Source organism: Heterodontus francisci, chromosome 9 (assembly GCF_036365525.1).
Source record: "Heterodontus francisci isolate sHetFra1 chromosome 9, sHetFra1.hap1, whole genome shotgun sequence".
In the NCBI taxonomy this organism is placed as follows: domain Eukaryota; kingdom Metazoa; phylum Chordata; class Chondrichthyes; order Heterodontiformes; family Heterodontidae; genus Heterodontus; species Heterodontus francisci.
This window is the reverse complement of record NC_090379.1, coordinates 52864986-52886149: the sequence shown is the minus strand read 5'-3', so window position 1 is coordinate 52886149 and position 21164 is coordinate 52864986. Positions and strand designations below refer to the sequence as shown.

The window sequence follows — 21164 nt, the reverse complement described above, 5'->3', positions numbered from 1 at the left end:
AGCTTAATTACTTCATGAAATGTGTTAAAATAGCTATTGACACATTGAAGAAGGTCCCAGAATATTAGTGGACTGGGCACTCATCATGTCCAGTCAATGTGAGACAACATTCAACAAAGCAGATTGAAAGATTAACTCTATAGCCGCAACAATAGCATGCAAGTTGGAGGAAATTATGCTCATCTTGTACAGTACTCCAGTCACACCACACTTGAAATACTGCATTCAGTTCTGGTCACCAAGTCATTAGGGAGACAGTCTAGCTGCAGCGAAAAGCCATGATGCTGATTGCGAGAGCAGACGATGGTTATGAGAAAAAAATTGGAGAAAGTGTGAGAAAAAATTTCTTGCTGTTGTGTCGTGTCTGCAGCTGATATAATTTCCAGATACCTTTTTTTTTTCTCTCCTGCTGTGTCTCCTCTCATCTTTCTCGTCCTTACTTCACTTTACATGGAATGTACAGCACGGAAAAAAGGCCACTCAACCCACCTATGGATTGTTTTGTTAATCTATTTAAGATTATGTTTGTTTTGTCTATGTTTGCTAATCCTAGAGTATGCATTTATGGGCAGCCATAAAGACGGGGCTAAAATGTGGCGAGTCGAAGAGACTTAGTAGTTGGCAGGAAAAAAGACCGAGGCGCAAGGGGAGAGCCAACTGTGCAACAGCCCCGACAAACAAATTTCTCTGCAGCACCTGTGGAAGAGCCTGTCACTCTAGAATTGGCCTTTATAGCCACTCCAGGCGCTGCTTCACAAACCACTGACCACCTCCAGGCGCGTATCCATTGTCTCTCGAGATAAGGAGGCCCAAAAGAAGAAAGAGTATGCATTTATCGCCATGCTGAGTGTTATGTTTTTAAAAGTATTCCGTTATCACTGGAAGTCTTGAGCAATCCCTGCATAATTAATAGAATATCTGTATATCTGTTGGTGGTTCTTAGTAGTGCTAAATCTCAGATCATGATGGACTTAACCGCCTTGTTATTATCACACAGGGATGCCCACAACAACAATTCCCTGCAATGTGGTCACTTTAATTATCATCACGAAGTCATACCAGGTTTGCATTACCTCTGGTGATTTTCCTAGTGCATGAGATTGTGAAGCAATCATACGTGGTTTCCTAACATGCACGTGTTTACGAATTTGGAATCTAAAACACTTTCCAATTTACACTAGGTTGATATCTTCCAGTGAAAAAAAGCTTCCTGTTTTTGCATGCTTCTGTCTCCTCAGAGTATGCTGCTTCTTCTGAAGACTGCCACACGCCTGTAGTGCTAACATGATCCTTTTCATATTTAAAAATGTCCAGATTTTCACACCCTTGGCATTTTATTTAACCTCCCCATTGTATTGAAATAGAGCTACCTCAACCCCTCTCTAACTACCTTTTCTTTTGGTGAACATTCCGGCATGGACACGATAGGCCGGATGATCTCCTTCTGCACCATAAATCTTTCTATGTTTCCTCCTTCTGTTCGATAACTGAATGTTCTGATCCTTTCCATACTTTTGGTATTCCTATTACATTGTAGTTCCCTACTGCTTTCAGCTACGAAGAGAGACCTGGATAGGTTAGGGTTGTTTTCATTAGAACAGAGAAGGCTGAGGGGAGACCTGATGGAGGTATACAAAATTATGAGGGGCATTGATAGGGTAGCTAGAAAGAAACTTTTCCCCTTAGTGGAGGTGTCAGTAACCAGGGGGAATAGATTTAAGGTAAGGGGCAGGAGGTTGAGAGGGGACTGAGGAAAAACTTTTTCACCCAGAGGGTGATTAGAATCTGGAATACACTGCCTGAAGGGGTGATAGAGGCAGGAACCCTCAACATTTAAGAAGTAGTTAGATGAGCACTTGAAACACCATGGCACACAAGGCTACGGGCCAAGTGCTGGAAAATGGGATTAGAATAGGTAGGCTTGATGGCCAGTGCAGATACAGTGGGCCGAAGGGCCTGTTTCTGTGCTGTATAACTCTGACTCTACTGCCATAACAGCTTCACGGACAGGGATTTTATGTAAAATGTTTCTAGTGTTCATTTGTCATCCTTATATTTTAAATTTATTTCCTCTTTTAAGACCATAAGTAATAGGAGCAGGAATAGGCCATTCAGCCTTTGAGCCTGTTCCGCCATTCAATGAGATCATGGCTGATCTTCAACACCATTTTTTTGCACTATCCCTGCCACCCTTGATGTTTTTGATATGTAGAAACCTGTTGATCTCCGTCTTGAATATACTCAAGGACTGAGTCTCCACGGCCCTCTGAGGCAGAGAATTCCAAAGATTCACCACCCGCTGAGTGAAAAAATTCCTCCTCAACTCCGTCCTAAATGGCCTGCCCCTTATTCTGAGACGGTGTTCCCTGGTTCTGGACTCTCTAGCTAGGGGAAACATCCTTCCTGCATCAACCCTGTCGAGCCCTGAAAGAATTTTGTATGATAACTTCTCATTCTTCTAAACTCCAGAGAATAAAGGCCCAGTCTATTTAATCTTTCCTCATAGGACGATTTATCCATCCCAGGAATTAGTTTGAAAAACCTTCGTTGCACTCCCTCTGTGTTAAGTATCTTTCCTTAGGCAAGGAGACCAAAACTGCACACACTACTCCAGGTGCAGTCTCCCCAAAGCTGTATATATTTGCAGTAAGGCATCTTGACTCCTATACTGAAATCCTCTTGTAATGAAAGGTAACATACATTTTGTCGCCTTAATTGCTTGCTGTACCTGCATGTTAGCTTTCAGTGACTCATGAACTAGGATACCCAAGTCCCTTTGTAATTCAACACTTCCCAGCTTCTCTCTCACTCTCTGTTTTTCCTACCGAAGTGGATAACCTCTCATTTTTCCACATTGTATTCCATCTGTCAAATTTTTGCCCACTCGCTTAGCCTCTCCAAATCTCTCTCTTGCCTGTTACTGGTTGCTGGGTCCATTGTTTGAGTTCTGCTCATTTATTGGTTATCATGCCCCCTCGGTTAGTTATTTTGTGGGTTACACTTTCACCTCCTCTCCATCCTCCTTCCCCTTTGTGCCTCAGTGTTCCTCGCAAGTTTCATAGTTGCTGTTCTATTTAGATGCAGCTTGTCTCTTGGTTTTATCCTGAAGGCTGTCCCCGTTACTTATGAAAATAGCATTCCATTTCAAAGGAATCCTTACATGCATGGTTAGTAGAAGCTCTGTGTGGCTACTTCTTAAATCATTTTCCTTTAAATGAATTCCTAGTGCTGGCTTTCTTTTCGATGCGATCATGTAGCTCTTCAGCTACTCTAGATCCCCATAACTAATTATAGGTCTTGTCGTTGTGAACAATCATGGTTAATCATCTTGTAATAGCAAGTCCCTTAGAACTAAAATTTTCCTTTACAGACTGCCTCTTTAGCCTAAATAGTTTCTCTTTTCTGGTCACCACTACTATGATTTGACCAGTTTCTGCAGTATATCGCCATACCCAGTATCAATCCATTCTTTTAATTTGTAGGTAAGTTATCTGGCTGCATTTCCTCTCCTTTTGCTTTCTCTCTTGATCCATCCAGTACTCCTATTCTCTTTGTGTGTGTCTCAGGATTTATCTTGTTGACCTTATAATTGGTTATAACAATTCCCTGATTTGGCCCTATTGGCCTGTATCAGTCTACCCACATTACTGACTTCTAGGTAGTGCCCTACCAAACTCGCGGCAATGAAAGATGTGTCACTGGACGGTGAAATCTCTGGTCTTCCGTGAAATCGACTATTTTGTGAACTTCGTGCGTTTCACTGACGCAAGGCTCAACTTGCCTGTTCATAGATGAGTGAGGGCTTCTGGTGCAGTTGAGTGTAGCGGACAAGTGAGAATCCCAGCATGAGCAAATCAAAAACAGCAATGACTATTGATGCAGCACATCGAGTAAAAGAATTTGGAAGCCAAATTCTGCATGTTGAAGGTGGTATGCTGTTCTGAACAAGCTGCAATGTTTAGTTTGATCTCACACGGTGGGCAATGATTCAACCATCGCAGCAGAAAGAGAACATCTGACACTACACTGCTGGAAAATGAACCTGCAAATGAACAAGCAACAATCTCATCTCTTGTGTTAGTTGGTTACAATGGAACTTGTGGATCCTTTCGCAAGTGCCAACATACCATTGGAAAAACTTGATCACCCAAAGCTGCGGGTATTCATTCAACGTAATATGCAAAATGGTGGTTGCTTGCCAAGTGCAAGTAAACTGACAGAACTACGTACCAAAGGCTTCTGGTACACATTGTGAAGACCATTCCAACAAACTCTGAACACAGAGAGCTGTGTCCTAAACATGGACAGGTGTTCACAGTGCAGCGAAGGGGCTGAATTTTACCGGCCCCTTGACGCCACAGGTTGTGGCACGAGGGCTGTTAAATGCTGCGGGGAGAGGCCTGCCTTGACCGGCGGCGTCGAGAAGGGTCTGCCGCATATTACCGGTGGCGGGACCTTGGTTCTGCCTCTCCGCTGCAAGGCACAATTAGCATATGGTAAACGGTACTTGCGTTTGCTGATTATGCAGCCTGCTGCCTCTCCACTGATGCTTCCTAATTTTTCGATGAACGGACGGCCGTCACGTGCTGTCCCGTTCACGATTGGAAAAACCAGTGGGTTCACAGAGGCAGGCGGTTTCACGGCAGAAGGCAAGTTTCTTTTCAGGGGTCCCATTCTGCATACTGTAAGGGAGGAGCGGGGGGGGGGGGCGGGGTTGTCGGCGGGGTGGGATACACACTTGTCTTACTCTCTATTCTTAAAGGGAAGGGGTCTGGGATTACTGGTGGGAAAGTTCTGCTGGCATGAAGGGAGGTACTGTGTACCATCCCTCTGTTAACAGTGTACACTCTGTTTGTGTTTTGTGAGGGAACAGTGGCACACTTGGCACCCTATGTGTGGGGAGGGTGCCAGAAAGGGCAGGAGCATTAAGGTTTTATGGATGGTGGAGGCAATTGATTCAGCTGGTAGGATCTTGATGTGGCCATGCTGTGCCACTGAGTGTTGGCCAAGATGGGCAATGCCATGGCACACCACATAGTTGATCCAGGAAAGCAGCTGATGTACCTGTCAACATCAATCACTGCCCTGTTATGAACCCTTCATCTATTCGAAGGTTCCTACTTATTTATCACATGGAAATAGGTATGGCTCATCCTACATTGTGTGATCCTCTGTATGTGAGGATCGGTGTGAGCCAGAGGCAATATCAACAGGCAAGTGCGATCCACGTAGAGGCCCCCAGCCATGAGCAGCAGCCCCCAAGGGGAGCTTGCCGTGCATATACAGGCCCTACATGACATGACATCGGATGTCAGAGCACCAGTTTCAGAGGAGATTGCGCATGTAGAGAGGGAGGTGACATGTCTCTGTACCCTGCTCAAGGATGACCTGCAGCCCGTGGGCTCTGATGGACATCCCATGCCTTTGTTCCTCATAGTGGCAGCAGTTCTCAAGCCTGAAGCCTCTGCACCTTTTTAGGGACTCACAGTCAGTAGTGCACCATTGCATCAGGGAGGTCACCAATGCCCTGCACTGGAGGGCCAGTGAGTATGTCCGCTTCAGGACGGACTCTCACAGCCAGGCCCAGCGGGTCATTGGTTCTGGCATCATTGCCGGAGAACCATAGGATGTAATGTTCATAGACTGTACTCATGTGGCCATCAGGCCTCCCGGCAAGTTACCACCTGCAGACATCACCATTTAAGGAGCCCTCTCAATATAGGTGAAGCTGGTATGTGATCACCACAAATGCTTGCTGTGAATGTGTGACCGCTTCTCAGGCAGCTGCCATGACACTTGGGTCTTGCGCCAGTCCTGGCTGCCACTGCTGTTCACTGAACTGGATCAGCTTGGAGGTAAGGGCTATCCTTCATAGACATGGCTCCCGACACCAGTGAGAGACCCACCACTGCTGCAGAAGAGAGATACAACGCCAGCCACTGAGCTACATGAGCCACTACTTTGATTCAGAGTATAATAATTGCCGTATTTTTAAAATAAATGCATCACCTTATACTTGCAGGCATTAAATTTCATCTGTCACTTTATAGGCCATTTCCCCATCTTATCAATATTCCTTGTAGCTTCCTTTGGTCTTCTAAAGAATTAACTCTACTTCCTATTTTGTACCATCTGCATATTTCTCCCTCTAGGCCTATGTCTAAATGAATTGATATAAACAGTAATTGGAAGTGGCCCTAGAGTTGACGCTTGTGGGACACCATTACCCACTTCCATCTCGTTGGAAAGCTGCCTTTAACTCCTCTGTTCTCTCCTTTTCTAACCAATTTTTAATCCAGTTTGCTATCCTACCCTGTAATTCTGTATTGTTTAATCTTCTCTAGTAATCTCCTATATGATGCATTGTCAGAAGCTTTCTTGAAGTCCATGTACACTATATATCCATGCATTTCCTCCATATGCCATACCTGTTCTCTAGTAAAAGAATCCTATGTAGTTTGTCGAACACAATTCTCTCTTTTGAAATGTGTCCTGGCTACTTCTGGTCATTCTGTCTCTATCTAGATATGTGTTAATTTCATCTCTAATTAAGGGCTTTTAAAAAAAAAAAAAAAATTTCCCTATCACATACGGTAATCTAAATGGCCTATAATTTCCTGGATTAGCTCTGCCATTTTTAAAAAAAGGGTTCTACATAGGCAATTCTCCAGTCTTTTGATGTCAGTCCACATTTGACAGTGTCCTGAAATATAATATTTCCTGCGTCATCTCCTTCAGGATCCTAGGATACATCTCATCAATCCCATACATTTTGTCTTCCTTTAGTCTAACTAGCTTATCACGAATTTCCCTTTTTCCAGAACAGTATTGCGTATCGTGCCCGCAACCACTTCAGCATTCACCTCATCTCTGATAATCCTGTTTACCTGACGGTTTTAAATTGGAGTTTGAATTTTGTCAAAATATCTCGTGAAAAGTTTTTTTTAATTCCATTTTCAGCATTTGTGGAAAAAGGTGGTTTTAAGCCAATAGGCAGTTTTTTAATGCTTGCGCTCTCTTTCAAAATGGATAATGGCCCAAATCTAGATGACTGACATTAAGTTATGTGACAGGATAATTTTTTGATTTTTGGTGCATCAAATCAAGAAATAATGTTCCTGCATGCTGAGTAGGACTAGGTCCTGCCATCTATTAGTGTAGAATAAATAACTTTATCCATGAAGCTTGAAGGGTTAAGTAATGCAATAAAACTGATATAACTTGAGTGCTTCCACTTGTTTCAAGTGAATTTTAAATTTATATATAGTTATCAGTTTACTCATGCTCCAGAAGTGTATAATTTGAAATGGTTTACTTCAAAATATTTGTTGTGACTGTTTGCAATGACTTATCTGGTTTCAGAATATAGTCATTGTATTTGGGAAATGTAGTAATCACAACAAATATCAGTGGCTGTTTAACAAAAAGCGGTACCCATTCACATTTCTTTTTCAATTCCCACACAAAAAAGCAATGGTTAAGGTTAAATGTGAAATACAAATGTGAGGTAATGCATTTTGGAAGGTCTAATGCAGGTGGGAGGTATACAGTAAATGGCAGAACCCTTAGGAGTATTGACAGGCAGAGAGATCTGGGCGTACAGGTCCACAGGTCACTGAAAGTGGCAACGCAGGTGGATAAGATAGTCAAGAAGGCATACGGTATGCTTGCTTTCATCGGTCGGGGCATAGAATATAAAAATTGGCAAGTCATGTTGCAGCTGTACAGAACCTTAGGCCACACTTAAAATATTGCGTGCAATTCTGGTCACCACACTACCAGAAGGACATGGAGGCTTTGGAGAGGGTACAGAAGAGGTTTACCAGGATGTTGCCTGGTCTGGAGGGCATTAGCTATGAGGAGAGGTTGGAAAAACTCGGATTGTTTTCACTGGAACGACGGATGTGGAGGGGCGACATGATGGAGGTTTACAAAGTTATGAGCGGCATGGACAGAGTGGATAGTCAGAAGCTTTTTCCCAGGGTGGAAGAGTCAGTTACTAGGGGACATAGGTTTAAGGTGCGAGGGGCAAAGTTTAGAGGGGATGTGCGAGGCAAGTTTTTTTTTTTACACACAGAGGGTGGTGAGTGCCTGGAACTTGCTGCCAGGGGAGGTGGTGGAAGCAGATACGATAGTGACGTTTAAGAGACATCTTGACAAATACATGAATAGGAAGGGAATAGAGGGATATGGGCCCCGGAAGTGCAGAAGGTGTTAGTTTCGGCAGGCATCAAGATCGGCGCAGGCTTGGAGGGCCGAATGGCCTGTTCCTGTGCTGTACTGTTCTTTGTTCTTTGTTAAGAACTGCTGTGGAAATTCCAGACTCAGGGTTTGTTCTTTTGATCACAATGGAAGAATCTTTGAAGACTGCCTTAGATTTGCACTGATTTCATTTTAAAAAAATGTACAAATAGTAGTACTGAAGAATGCCAAAGGACATGTACAGTATTGTTCCAGTGACACATGTGATGTAAGCTGTTTAAATCTAAGGACTGCAGGCTTGACCATAAATAACATAAAATGGGACTGATTTTACCACAACTGGTCTGACTCGACCGCCACAGCAATATTGCTGCTTGTTCTCCGCAGCTGTTGTCTTTTACCAGAATCATTATGGAGCTCAGTTTTGAATTCCCCTGTCCAACACAAACTGCATGCTTCACCCCCTCTTCCAACCTCTGCCATCGTTATCTCGTGTGCTAAGCGCAAGAAATTAATGGATTTCTTTATCTCTAAAGTTGGATATAGATTGCTGGTTTAGACAGCTCTTGTCCACTGCCTCAGCCTCCTGACCACATTGCAACTTCTACCCATCTCCTTTTCAATCCCCTCTGACTTATCCGCTGAATTTTGCAGTCAGTGGCGAAGCTACGGTGCTCGCCACTGACCTCAAAGCAGTCTACAATGATCTCACCATGTTTGTGGTGTGAAGTTCACCTATCCTGAGATTAATTTGAATCTGGAGCCAAGTCATGATGATTTCCAGGTGTCCAGCTGCAGCCATCAAGCAGGGTAAGCAGCCAGTTACATTGAAGAATTCTCACAAACAGCAAACCAGGAAGTAAAATGCACTGATTTATCTTTAACATTTTATAACTTTTACAGAAAGCGCAATGAAGATTGGGACATAGAAGTTGAAATATCATTAAACTTAAATTTTATTAAGCTATGGAATCATTATGGAAAATTTTGATATTGCACATAAAATTAGTTTTCCAGGGCCAGAGTTTGTTCAGAGATATGCTTTAGTAAGTTGTTTAAAACCCAGTTACACCTCATTAACAAGATGTAACTTTTTTGGGGTTTTTTAAGCAATGTTCTTACAGGGTAAGAGGGTAAGTTATCGTCAGTTCAGTGATTTTGAAAATTGCCATCTGCAGGGACTTTGACAGCACACCCTGAGGAGGAGCAGGGAATCACTGACAGCAACTTCTGAATTTTCCAGTTAAACCGCACATGAGCAGACGCCAGAAGTTGCTCTCAGTTTTACAGGGTGTTGATGTACATTTAACTGTTTTGCCATCATTACAACTGCAAAATCCAGCCTCATTTCCTTGTTGCTGAACCACCCATCTGCTTTTATGAGCCCTCCAGCTGGGGCGGCACAGTGGTGCAGTGGTTAGCACTGCAGCCTCACAGCTCCAGCGACCCGGGTTCAATTCTGGGTCCTGCCTGTGTGGAGTTTGCAAGTTCTCCCTGTGTCTGCGTGGGTTTTCTCCGGGTGTTCTGGTTTCCTCCCACAAGACTTGCAGGTTGGTAGGTAAATTGGCCATTATAAATTGCCCCTAGTATAGGTAGGTGGTAGGGAAATATAGGGACAGGTGGGGATGTGGTAGGAATATGGGATTAGTGTAGGATTAGTATAAATGGGTGGTTGATGGTCGGCACAGACTCGGTGGGCCGAAGGGCCTGTTTCAGTGCTGTATCTCTAAAACTAAAAAAACTAAAACTAAATTCTGATTCTGTGGGAACTTGGTATTCTGTTTGACCCCGAGCATATCTTCAATGCCCACATCCAATCGATGTTTAAGATCTTCCATCTCCAGTATCACCTGTCTCCATTGCTACTTCACCCCACTACTCTGAACCTCCAGGCTCACCTTACCTCCCAAGCTTAATTCTACACAAAATCTAACTTATCTAGAACTCCACCATTCATCCTGCATTACCTCTCACTTGCTGTATACATGTTTGATATAGGGTAGGGGAAGATGGAGTGAGTGTAGTTTCTTTCTTGTACATCTCAGATATAATGGTTACTGTGTCACCTACATATTTAACCATGCAACAGGATAGATAATCTCCAGATATTTAATATCTTGGCCATGTGAGCCGCATGGAAGATGGCAGGATCCCCAAAGACACACCTACATATTTAACCATGCAACAGGATAGATAATCTCCAGATATTTAATATCTTGGCCATGTGAGCCGCATGGAAGATGGCAGGATCCCCAAAGACACATTGTACAGCGAGCTCGCCACTGGTATCAGACCCACCGGCCGTCCATGTCTCCGTTATAAAGACGTCTGCAAACGCGACATGAAATCGTGTGACATTGATCACAAGTCGTGGGAGTCAGTTGCCAGCATTCGCCAGAGCTGGCGGGCAGCCATAAAGACAGGGCTAAATTGTGGCGAGTCGAAGAGACTTAGTAGTTGGCAGGAAAAAAGACAGAGGCGCAAGGGGAGAGCCAACTGTGCAACAGCCCCAACAAACAAATTTCTCTGCAGCACCTGTGGAAGAGCCTGTCACTCCAGAATTGGCCTTTATAGCCACTCCAGGCGCTGCTTCACAAACCACTGACCACCTCCAGGCGCGTATCCATTGTCTCTCGAGATAAGGAGGCCCAAAAGAATTTAATAAATACATTGTCCCTTCATCCATGTTTAAGGGAGAAGTGCATTCTATAAAATGGCTCATGCTCCTAGCTGCAAAATAAAGGAAGCTATCTCCACACTCATTTGGTATTACTCACTTATCCATGCTGTTTTGTGTGTCAAAACTGCATGCAAAGGACAGACAAATATTAAATTTCCCCAATGACATCTTCAAGTGCTGTATGTTATGGGTTGAATTGGATATGATTAGATTTTCCCCCCCATATCGCTGTCGGAGGAAAACATATTGAATATGTATGATATTCCCCTATTTTCCACATTCTGCCATATGTAATAACTGTAGCTGGTCATTATTGTCATGTTGTTAAGTTATGAGTTTTGTTCCTGTGGTTCAGTATTCTGCTATGTAAATAATGGGTGTTAATGATCCTTAAAGAATAAAAAATGTTTCATTGAAACATATATTCTGTTAAAGTATTCCCCCAATGTCTTTTTAAAAAAGTATTTATTCATTGACAGCAACCAAATTGCCTTTGATTTTGCTCCTTCATACAAATCTGTTTTGAGTTTCCTTGACAACAGAGCTACTCTGATGTCACTGATGGAGTGGAGCTGCCTGCTTTCCAGATTGGCTTCATTCCTGATAATAGGAGCTGCAATTTTAAACTGGCCTTGGAGCAATGTCCAGGTCATTTGGATCCTGCAAAGCATGTATCTGGCTGTTCGAACAACTGTTGAAGATTGAGTTTTTTTTTAAGAATCATTATTTGAATCTAGTAAACACCTGATTCATCTGCTGAATGTTTGCATTTTTGACTGTAGGCTGGAATATTTTAAGTCTGCAAAGAACAAAACTTTAATATGGCTCTCAAAGGTTGTTTTTTAAATAGGACAGTTACTACTTTTGTAAAAATGTTTTGCCGATCATTGAATGATGCCCTTTGAAGTGACAATAAGGTATCCATGGCTTCCTCTGCTCACTTGGAGATTAGCAAAGAAAGAAGTAGTTGCAGAGAAAAGTATTTTTTGAGGGGTCGGATGAATGTGGATGTTTCAACTTTCCTGACTGATTCTATTCAGTAGCATAATGCAACCTATCTAATGTTGAATTGCATTTTTGGGTTGGATTTTATCTGGCCAGCAGGAGCAGGAGTGGCGGTTTGGGGGGCTGAAAAAATCTGGGTAGACGTGCTCGCCCAGAAACCCAGCGCCGTGACGCGGTTCCGGATTTTGTCAGCGCTGGGAAAGCTCAAAGGCGGTGGTGCAACCACGAAGTGGAGAGACTGCAATTTGAATTGAACAGCTTGTTAGAATGCATTTCCATTGAATTGAAGCCAATTTTATGGGGGGGTTTCGAATTTAGTCAGCCTGCGGGGGTCACATGCCTTCAGATTCCTGGCCATTTTAAAGGTGCTGGTACTGGCCTCAATGCAGCCATGGTGAGCAGTGGATAGGGGAAGGGGGGTGGGGGGAGTCCATTGTCAGCCTGCGGTACTGGGCTCTTTGCAAGGGTGGGCGCAGTCTTGGATGCTGGGCTCTCTGCAAAGGTGGGCGCTGAGGGGTATTAACATGTCTTCAGAGGGAAGTAACAATGGGAAAGTCCCAAGGCAGGTTCATCTCTCCAGGGACAGCGCATGGGAGGGGCAGAAATCAGCTGACATGGGTCTCATACACCCAATGTTTGTGGGCCCCCGTGCCACGCAGCAGTAGCTCAGAGGGAGGGAGGGCCAGGATCCAGTTGGGTTCGCCCGAGAAGCTCCAATAGGAGAATGGCTTCAGCCGGCCACATCAAGAAGGTCCTATCTGTGGCAGTGTGTGTATTGGATTCACCTCAGCTATCTCCAAATGTTCTAACGACACTGTCAGCAAAGACTGCAGCTCTCCAGGGAGGCTGTCACCGACTTCTGTGCCATGCTACAGGACAAGCTGTAACCCATGGGCTTCAGTGGACACCCAGTGCCCATGGCATTGAAGATCACCATGGCACTCAATTTCTTATGCGTCTTACTCTTTCCAGGGATTCACTGGGGACATGTGTGGGGTTTCCTAGGCAGCAGCCCATCACTGCATCAAGGAGGTGACCAGTGCCTTGTTCAAGAGGACCGGTGACTGTGTGCTACTGGACCAACTCTGACAGTCAGGCAGAAAGGGCCAACAGCTTTGGGGTCATTGCTGAATTTCCACAGATGCAAGGTGTTATCAACTGCACACGGCCATAAAGGCTCCAATGAAGCAACCAGCCAACTTCATCAACAGGAAGGGCTTACATTCCATGTTAATGCCAAAGGGATATTGGGAAAAAGTGGGAACAGGGTACTGAATTAGATGATCAGTCATGATCTTTTTTGAATGGCGGAGCAGGCCCAAAGGGCCGAATGGCCTACTCCGGCTCCTATTTTCTATGTTTCTAACGTACAACTGGTCTGTGACCACTGGAAGTGCGTCCTGCAAGTGTATGCCCGTTTCCCGGGAAGCAGCCACAAGATGCCGACAGACTTCAACAGTCCTGGGTGCCACAGCTACCCCCCGCCACACACACCTTCAGGATGGTTTTTCAGGGACAAGGGCTGCCCATTGAAGACATGGCGACTCTTGCCTGTGAGGAACCCTTGTACTGCAGCAGAGGAGAGGTACAACTGCTACGTGTCCACCTGAGCAACTATTGAGCAGGCCCTGGTGCTACTGAGGATGAGATTTCGGTGCTTGGATCGATCCAGTGGAACCCAGCAGTATGCCCCAGTGAGGGTCTTAAATATTGTAGTGCTCTGCACAGTCTAGCACAGCAGAGGGGGGAGGCCTTGCATGAAGAGGACATGATTGGATGAGGACTGGCGATCAATGAGGAGGATGTGGAGAAGGCTACTGAGTAGGCAGCACTGGATTTTGCTTCCCCTGCACCAGAGACCAGGGCCATGGAGAGACGCACAAGGGAGGCACAAGACAATCGCGTACATACCTGCTTCCTGCCACCATGATGGCCCCTTAACGTGAATTCAAGATAGACTCCGCTCACTGTTCCACCTGTCGCCGCTTTCCTGTTGCACTCCAGTGCCTAGCGTCCAGCTTCACCACATGCTCTGACACATCTGAGCTTTGCAAACATGGCCTGTGCCTACACTGGCAGCCCATTGAGGGAGCAAGGGTGAAGGTTGCGTTGCACAGGTCAGCAATGAAAGCACGAGCCATTTACAGCAATGAATCTGACCTCTATTACCACAATTGTAGCACCCAATGCAAAGGCCACGATCAATAAACCTGTGAAGCCCTAACTGTGTCTAGGTGCTCCTCTTTATACGCTTTTGTGTGCTTCTATGTAGTGCGACCCCTATGCTGGCAGTTGAGGTGGAGACCGGCTGCTGGTCAGGCTGTCCCTTGGCCTGAGATGACTTTGACGGATGTCCTCTGGCTGCCTGGAGGGTCCCGGGTGGCTGAGGGGTTCCAGCATAGACGCAGGAGCCTCCTCAGTCATCACAGCTACTGGAGCTGGGCTCACTGGCGGAGTGGCTGAGGAGCAGCTGACCACATAGAGCACTCTGAGGGGAGCCCCCAGATGTTGGGCAGCCTCTCTGCCTCCCTTTCAAAGCTCACTTGCACCTCACTGTCGACCTGAGGTGGACGAGGACCTGTAGAGTCTCATCCCTTTCACCGTGTCACTGCTGCATTGAGCTCCTGATCAAGGCAATGGTGTACAGATCTGTGCGCATCTGCAGGATCTGGCTCTCCATGAGGGTTGCCAACCTCTCCGGAGGAAGTCATGTGCTCACATGCCTGAGATGTGGCAGCGCTCATGGTATGAATGGATTCCTCCATCGTCTGCTCGTTGCCAGGCATTGCCTCTGGCAGCTCTGCCAGATGTTGACTTAACTCTCTCTCTCTGCAACTCCATCACGTTCTGTGCTACCGACACCAGGGGCTCGCTATCAGCCTGGGGCTCAGCATGGGTCTGGACACTCACTCTTCCTTCCTTTCCTTCGCCTCCTTCCTTTCCTTCGCCTCCCTTTCACCAGTCCTTGATGTGTCTCTGGTATTATGGTCTCATTTTTCCTGCAAGTGGAAGGAGGAACACAATTAGATCTCACACAAAGAACAACAGGACACTTATGCTAGTGGCAGCCCTTCGTTCCCTGATTGGGTCCCCACCGTGGCTGCTCCTCACGTCTGCCCTCGGGACATAATGGGGGTGAGCTCTGAAAGAAGGTGGCCTGTCGCCGAGATGCAGCCATGTGTCTGCCAGGATGTGGAGATGCCTCACTGGCTTGTCGCTGTCTTTGTGGTCATTTACTCCCGCGTAGCCACATGCAAACCCCAAAGAGGAGATGGGAATGGAGGACTCACCTTGGAGCACAGGAATCCATTGACCCTTTGCGGCAGTGAACCCAGTTCCAAGGTTGTCCCTACGGCTGCTGACCTCTGTGGTCTCCATCCAGTCTTGTTTGGTTAGGTGGGAAGGTATCTTTTTCCGCCCTTGGAAAAGGACCTCCCACCTTTCCCTTGCAGTCTGGAGGAGAATCTCCAGGGAGGCATTACTAAACAGTGGGCCCACCCAGTGCCTTGCCTCGGACATGGTCCCATTTAGCTCCTGCTCCATCCGTTCAGTCTGCAGGTCTGGTGCAGAGGCTCAAGGTGATCCAGGAGTAGCAGCAGTTGAGTTGGGGGGGTGGTGTTCAGAAGTCACAGTAGAAGTGGAGGAGGTCCAGGAGTCACAGCAGCAGTAGAGGGGTCCATCAGCAGCAACAGTTGGGGAGGGGGATGGGTGGAGGGTGTCCAGGAGTCATAACAGCGGTGGGGGAGGTCTAGCAGTCACAGTGGCTTTGGGGGTAAGTCTAGGAGTCTCAGCAGCCGTAGTGAAGTCCCGCAGCACTGTAGATTTTCTGCATCAGTGAAAGGTAGTATTACAAGCAGGGCTGGCAGTGCTTTAAAGATGGCGCCAGCACCTTCTTTTACATCAGCTGATGCTGCCATCAATGCCTCATAGCCCGGCTCCGCGGCGGACTGACAAAATTCAACGCTTTATGTGCTGATTGGCTGACGTGATTATTGCTGAGAAAAGAGACATGCTGTCGAAGTTTTTCTTCTTGCACTCATCAGGCCAGACACGAGAGTGCCAAATTTCAAAGGGAGCAACGATATTCTGCATGAGGAAAGGGTGCTGATTGGTTGGCAGGTCGACTCTGGCCAAGGTGTTGCCATGCACAATGCACCAGGGGACTGTTGTCCCCCACATTTTTGTTTAAGTCAAAAAAGGCACAACGTCTGGACACGTTCCTTTAGCTTGCAGAGGACAGGTCCCTGCATATGAATATCTATAGGTTCTAGCAAGTGTAAATGAGCCACATTGTGAGCCTGACTGATCATCATAAATTGGTTGTTCGTGTAATTCTTGCACACGCAGGATTGTTCAGTAAGTGCTGTCTGATCGCGGAATTTTGTCTAAAGTTAGACATTGTGTTCTGAGTTTTGCAAGTTATGGGCTGGTTGAGTACAGTCAGTACTCTGTATATTGTGAACAGCCGAATGGATGTGCTGTTTGTTAGGATCTGGCAGTCATTGGGATGTACGGCCTACGTACCTGGCATCACTTTGACTGCATGTCTCTTTTTTTTTTCAGCAGTACTCAAGTTCTGTTCTACCAAGTGACTATTTGATGTGACTATATTACTTCAAGACAATATGCCTGACATGCAGTAGCAGAGACATTTGAAATGAATACAATTAGAATTGACTTTTCATTTTGCCCAATGAATGGAATGCTGTGAGCCAAAGGAAGGCAGATGATTGGCACTTTAAATTTGTCAAACATTTGGAGTTCAGAGTGACAAATCGTCATCTCTGTCATAGGAGCCTGTACTGCACTGATCCTTGGCATTCCAACATGCTACAAGGAAGAATAACAGAATTACAAAGATTTTTTTTATGCATGTTGCTATTGAACACCTTCTGAAACCCGAATACACAGCTTTGCCACATCTACGTTTGACTACTCTGCTGTTCTTGCTGGGCTCCCATCCTTTAACCTTCACAAACTCCAACTTGTCCAAAGCTTTGTCTGCAAATCCTGTCATTCTCACTTCCATCTTCCCTGCTCTGTTTTGGTTCCTCACCACCCATTTAAAATTGTCATCTGTATCTATAAATCGCTCTTTGCCCTCACCCAGTTCTATCCCTGCAATCTCCTCCAACCCTTTGTCAGCTTCCTGTGTCTTGTAAGGACACTGGGGTCGTTAGCCTGTCAAAAACAACCGCCAAATCCTTCTTAACATTTCATCAGAGAACCAGGGCGGCACAGTGGCGCAGTGGTTAGCACCGCAGCCTCACAGCTCCAGCGACCCGGGTTCAATTCTGGGTACTGCCTGTGTGGAGTTTGCAAGTTCTCCCTGTGTCTGTGTGGGTTTTCTCCGGGTGCTCCGGTTTCCTCCCACAGCCAAAAGACTTGCAGGTTGGTAGGTAAATGGCCATTATAAATTGCCCCTAGTATAGGTAGGTGGTAGGGAAATATAGGGACAGGTGGGGATATGGGATTAGTGTAGGATTAGTATAAATGGGTGGTTGATGGTCGGCACAGACTCGGTGGGCCGAAGGGCCTGTTTCAGTGCTGTATCTCTAAACTAAACTAAACCATCTGGGTGTAACATCCAGTCTATGCCTAGGAGTGATTGTGCTTAAATTTGACTCACTGCAATGTCTTGAATAAACCAGTTGGATTATTTTAAGCAGTTAAACTATCAACTTCCAATTAGGACACCCACAAGCTACTGAGGAATTAATCCTTCTTTGTCAAATCCTGTTTCATGGAGAAGGTAGATAGTACATTCATGAACTAATAATTGTTTATCAACCTCAAAATCATAATTGGCGCTCAAACTTGTAAATCAGTAATGGATATAGTTGGTTGACTGGAGTTACAGGTGGGGAAGTTTCTAGAATTCATTAGGTCCTGTCTTAGGATCTTACCTGGTGTGATTTAGGATTCTAAGTTTTAGAGTTGCCCTCGTAGTCTACAAATTCTGTTGCCTTTTTGAGAGGTTTGTCATTTTTGATTTGCAGATTTTCTGCTCAGATTTGATTTTTGTATTTTTTTTTTTCCAGTTTACCCAGGGAGTGTTATTTTCAGTGAATGCTGGATTGATCAGGTCATCAGTTTTATGTTTAAGACATATATGGATGTGGGGAAACAGTCTATTTGGCAGAGCTATAGGTGATTCTCCTTTCTGGTCAGACTTCTGGATTTCTCACAACAATGAGAGGTACTGAATTTACTGCAAATGAAAGCAAACCAGAAATTCTGGGTTTCTCCCCAAGGAAGGGAAGGGGTTGAGGCTCCAATGATGGGAGCAGAGGGAGGGATTCATAATAGTTAAAATATTTATGTTTGTAAATAACTTGTCTGAAAAATATTTATTTTAATCATTTTTTGAAACAGGTTCAGAGGCAGGTGCATCCAACCCTCTCAGCAAAAGAAGATGCACTCTTTTACATAGAAGAATTGATTCTTCAGTTATTAAATATGCTCTGTATTGCACAACCGCGGACTGTTCAAGATGTAGAGGTAAGAATGATGGTGTTTTGTATTTTTACATATTAAAAATGAACTACATCTATCAGTAGTGTTTGCGTTCTGCACAATTTTGGGCTGTGTTAATAGAAACATAGAAAATAGGAGCAGGAGTAGGCCATTTGGCCCTTCGGGCCTGCTCCGCCATTCAAAAAAGATCATGGCTGATGGTCTAATTCAGTACCCTATTCCTGCTTTCTCCCCATATCCCTTGATCACTTTGGCATTAAGAAATATATCTATCTCCTTGGAAATAGTGGATGCATTGGTGGTCATCTTCCAATATTCTATAGACTCTGGAGCAGTTCCTACAGATTGGAGGGTAGCTAATGTAACCCCACTATTTAAAAAGGGAGGTAGAGAAAAACAAGGAATTACAGACCAGTTAGCCTTGCATCAGTAGTGGGGAAAATGCTCGAGTCTATTATAAAGGATGTGATAGTATAACACCTGGAAAGCAAACAGGATTGGACAAAGTCAGCATGGGTTTATGAAAGGGAAATCATGCTTAACAAATCTACTGGAGTTTTTTGAGGATGTAACTAGTAGAATAGATAAGGGAGAACCAGTGGATGTGTGTATTTATTTTCAGAAGGCAGAAAAGGAAAGCTTGCGTTAAATAGCTAGAACTCAATACTGCAGAAAGCCAAGAGGAGTATAGAAAGTGGAGGGGTGAAACCAAAAAGGAAATTAGGAAAGCAAAGAGAGGGCATGATAGAATTTTGGCAAGGAAAACCCAAAGGTGTTTTATCAATATATTAAGAGTAAGAGGATAACTAAGGAAAGCGGGCCCATAAAAGACCAAAAAGGTGTTCAGGCGGAAAATGTGGGTATGGTTCTTAATGAATACTTTGCGTCTTTCCTCACAAAAGAGGGGGACGATGCAGACGTTGTAGTTAAGGAGGAGGAATGTGAAGTATTGGATCTGATTAACATGGGGAGAGAGGAACTATTAAGGGGATTGGTATCCTTGAAAGTGGATAAATAACCTGGGCTGATGAAATGTACCCCAGGCTGTTAAAAGAAGCCAGGGAGGGAATAGCAGAAGGTCTGACCATCATTTTCCAACCCTCACTGGATACAGGTGTGGTGCCGGAGGATTGGAGGTATGCTAACATTGTACCTTTGTTTAAAAAGGGAGTGTGGGATAGACTGAATAATTACAGGCCAGTCAGTCTAACCACAGTAGTGGGCAAATTATTGGAATCAATTCTGAGAGACAGGATAAACTGTCACTTAGAAAGGCACAAATTAATCAAGGATAGACAGCATGGATTTGTTGAGGGAAAATCGTGTCCGACTAATTTGATTAAATTTTTTGAGGAAGGAACAAGGAGGATTGATGAGGGTAGCGCAGTTGATGCAGTCTACATGGATTTTAGCAAGGCTTTTGACAAGGTCGCACATGGCAGACTGGTTTAAAAAAAATAAAAGCCCAGGAGATCCAGGGGAATGTAGCAAGCTGGATACAAAATTGGTTCAGTGGCAGGAATCAAAGTGCAATTGGGTATTTTTGCAACTGGAAGGCTGTTTCCAGTGGGGTTCCGCAGGGCACAGTACTAGGTTCTCTGCTTTTTGTGGTGATAATGATTTGAACATAAATGTAGGGGGACTGATCAAGAAGTTTGCAGACGACACAAAAATTGGGCGTGTGATTAATTGCAAAAAGGCTATCTGTAGACTGCTTGGAGATATCAATGGACTGGTTAAGCGGGCAGAAAAGTGGCAAATGGAATTTAACCCAGAGAAGTGCAAGGTGATGCATTTGGGGAGGTCAAGCAAGGCAAAGGATTTACATAATGGGTGAATACTGAGAGGTGTAGAGGAAGTGAGGGACCGAGGAGTGAATGTCCATAGATCCCTGAAGGTAGCAGGACAGGTCGATAAGGTGGTTAAGAAGGCATATGGAATCCTTTCCCTTATTAACTGAGGCATAAAATATAAGAGTAGGGATGTTCTGCTGGAGATATATAAAACATTAGTTAGGCCACAACTTGAGTACTGTGTGCAGTTCTGGTCACCTCATTATAGAAAGGATGTAATTGCACTAGAGAGGGTACAGAGGATATTTACGAGGATGTTGCCAGGACTGGAAAATTGCAGCTATGAGGAAAGATTGGATAGGCTGGGGTTGTTCTCCTTGGAACAGAGGGGGCTGAGGGGAGATTTGATTGAGATGTACACGGGCCTGGATAGTGTGAAGCTGAAGGGCCTATTTACTTTAGCAGAGGGGTCAGTGACTAGGCATAAATTTAAAGTGATTGGTAGAAGGATAAGAGGAGTGATGAGGAAAAACTTTTTTCCTAGAGGGTGGTGGGGGTCTGGAACTCCCTGTCTGAAAGGGTGGTAAAGGCTGAAAAGCTCATCTCATTTAAAAGGTGCCTGGATGTGCACCTGAAGTGTGAAAACCTGCAGGGCTACGGACCAAATTCTGGAAAGTGGGATTAAGCTGGGCTGCTTTTTTTCAGCCAGCACAGATACGATAGGCCAAGTGGCCTCTTTCTGTGCTGCAAACTTTTTATAATTCTGTATAAATGATCAGGGTCCCTGGTTTAATCCCTACTCTGCACTGAGCTAACTGATCTCTGTCAAGTAAATGATACATGGTTTCTGTACCTCTACCTCTTGAGTAGGAATCAAGACAACTGGGTCCTGGGGGAAGGAAGCTCCAGATGCAGGGACTTTTGAGATGCAAATAGCTTTAGGGTACTAGTACCCACTTTATCTTAAGTTTACTGTGCTTGCATCTTCTGCAGTGATGCATCAAGAT

At 44.9% G+C, this 21164-nt stretch overlaps 1 protein-coding gene across 2 annotated transcripts in view; it reads left to right on the top strand.

Moving 5' to 3' along the window:
- sos2 (son of sevenless homolog 2 (Drosophila)) overlaps positions 1–21164 on the top strand; it is a 159241-nt gene that overhangs the window by 17129 nt on the left and 120948 nt on the right. For both annotated transcript variants that reach the window (XM_068039077.1, XM_068039078.1), the window contains exon 2: positions 18263–18388. In XM_068039077.1, coding sequence (XP_067895178.1) covers positions 18263–18388 — 126 coding nt within the window. The remainder of the gene's footprint in view (positions 1–18262; positions 18389–21164) is intronic.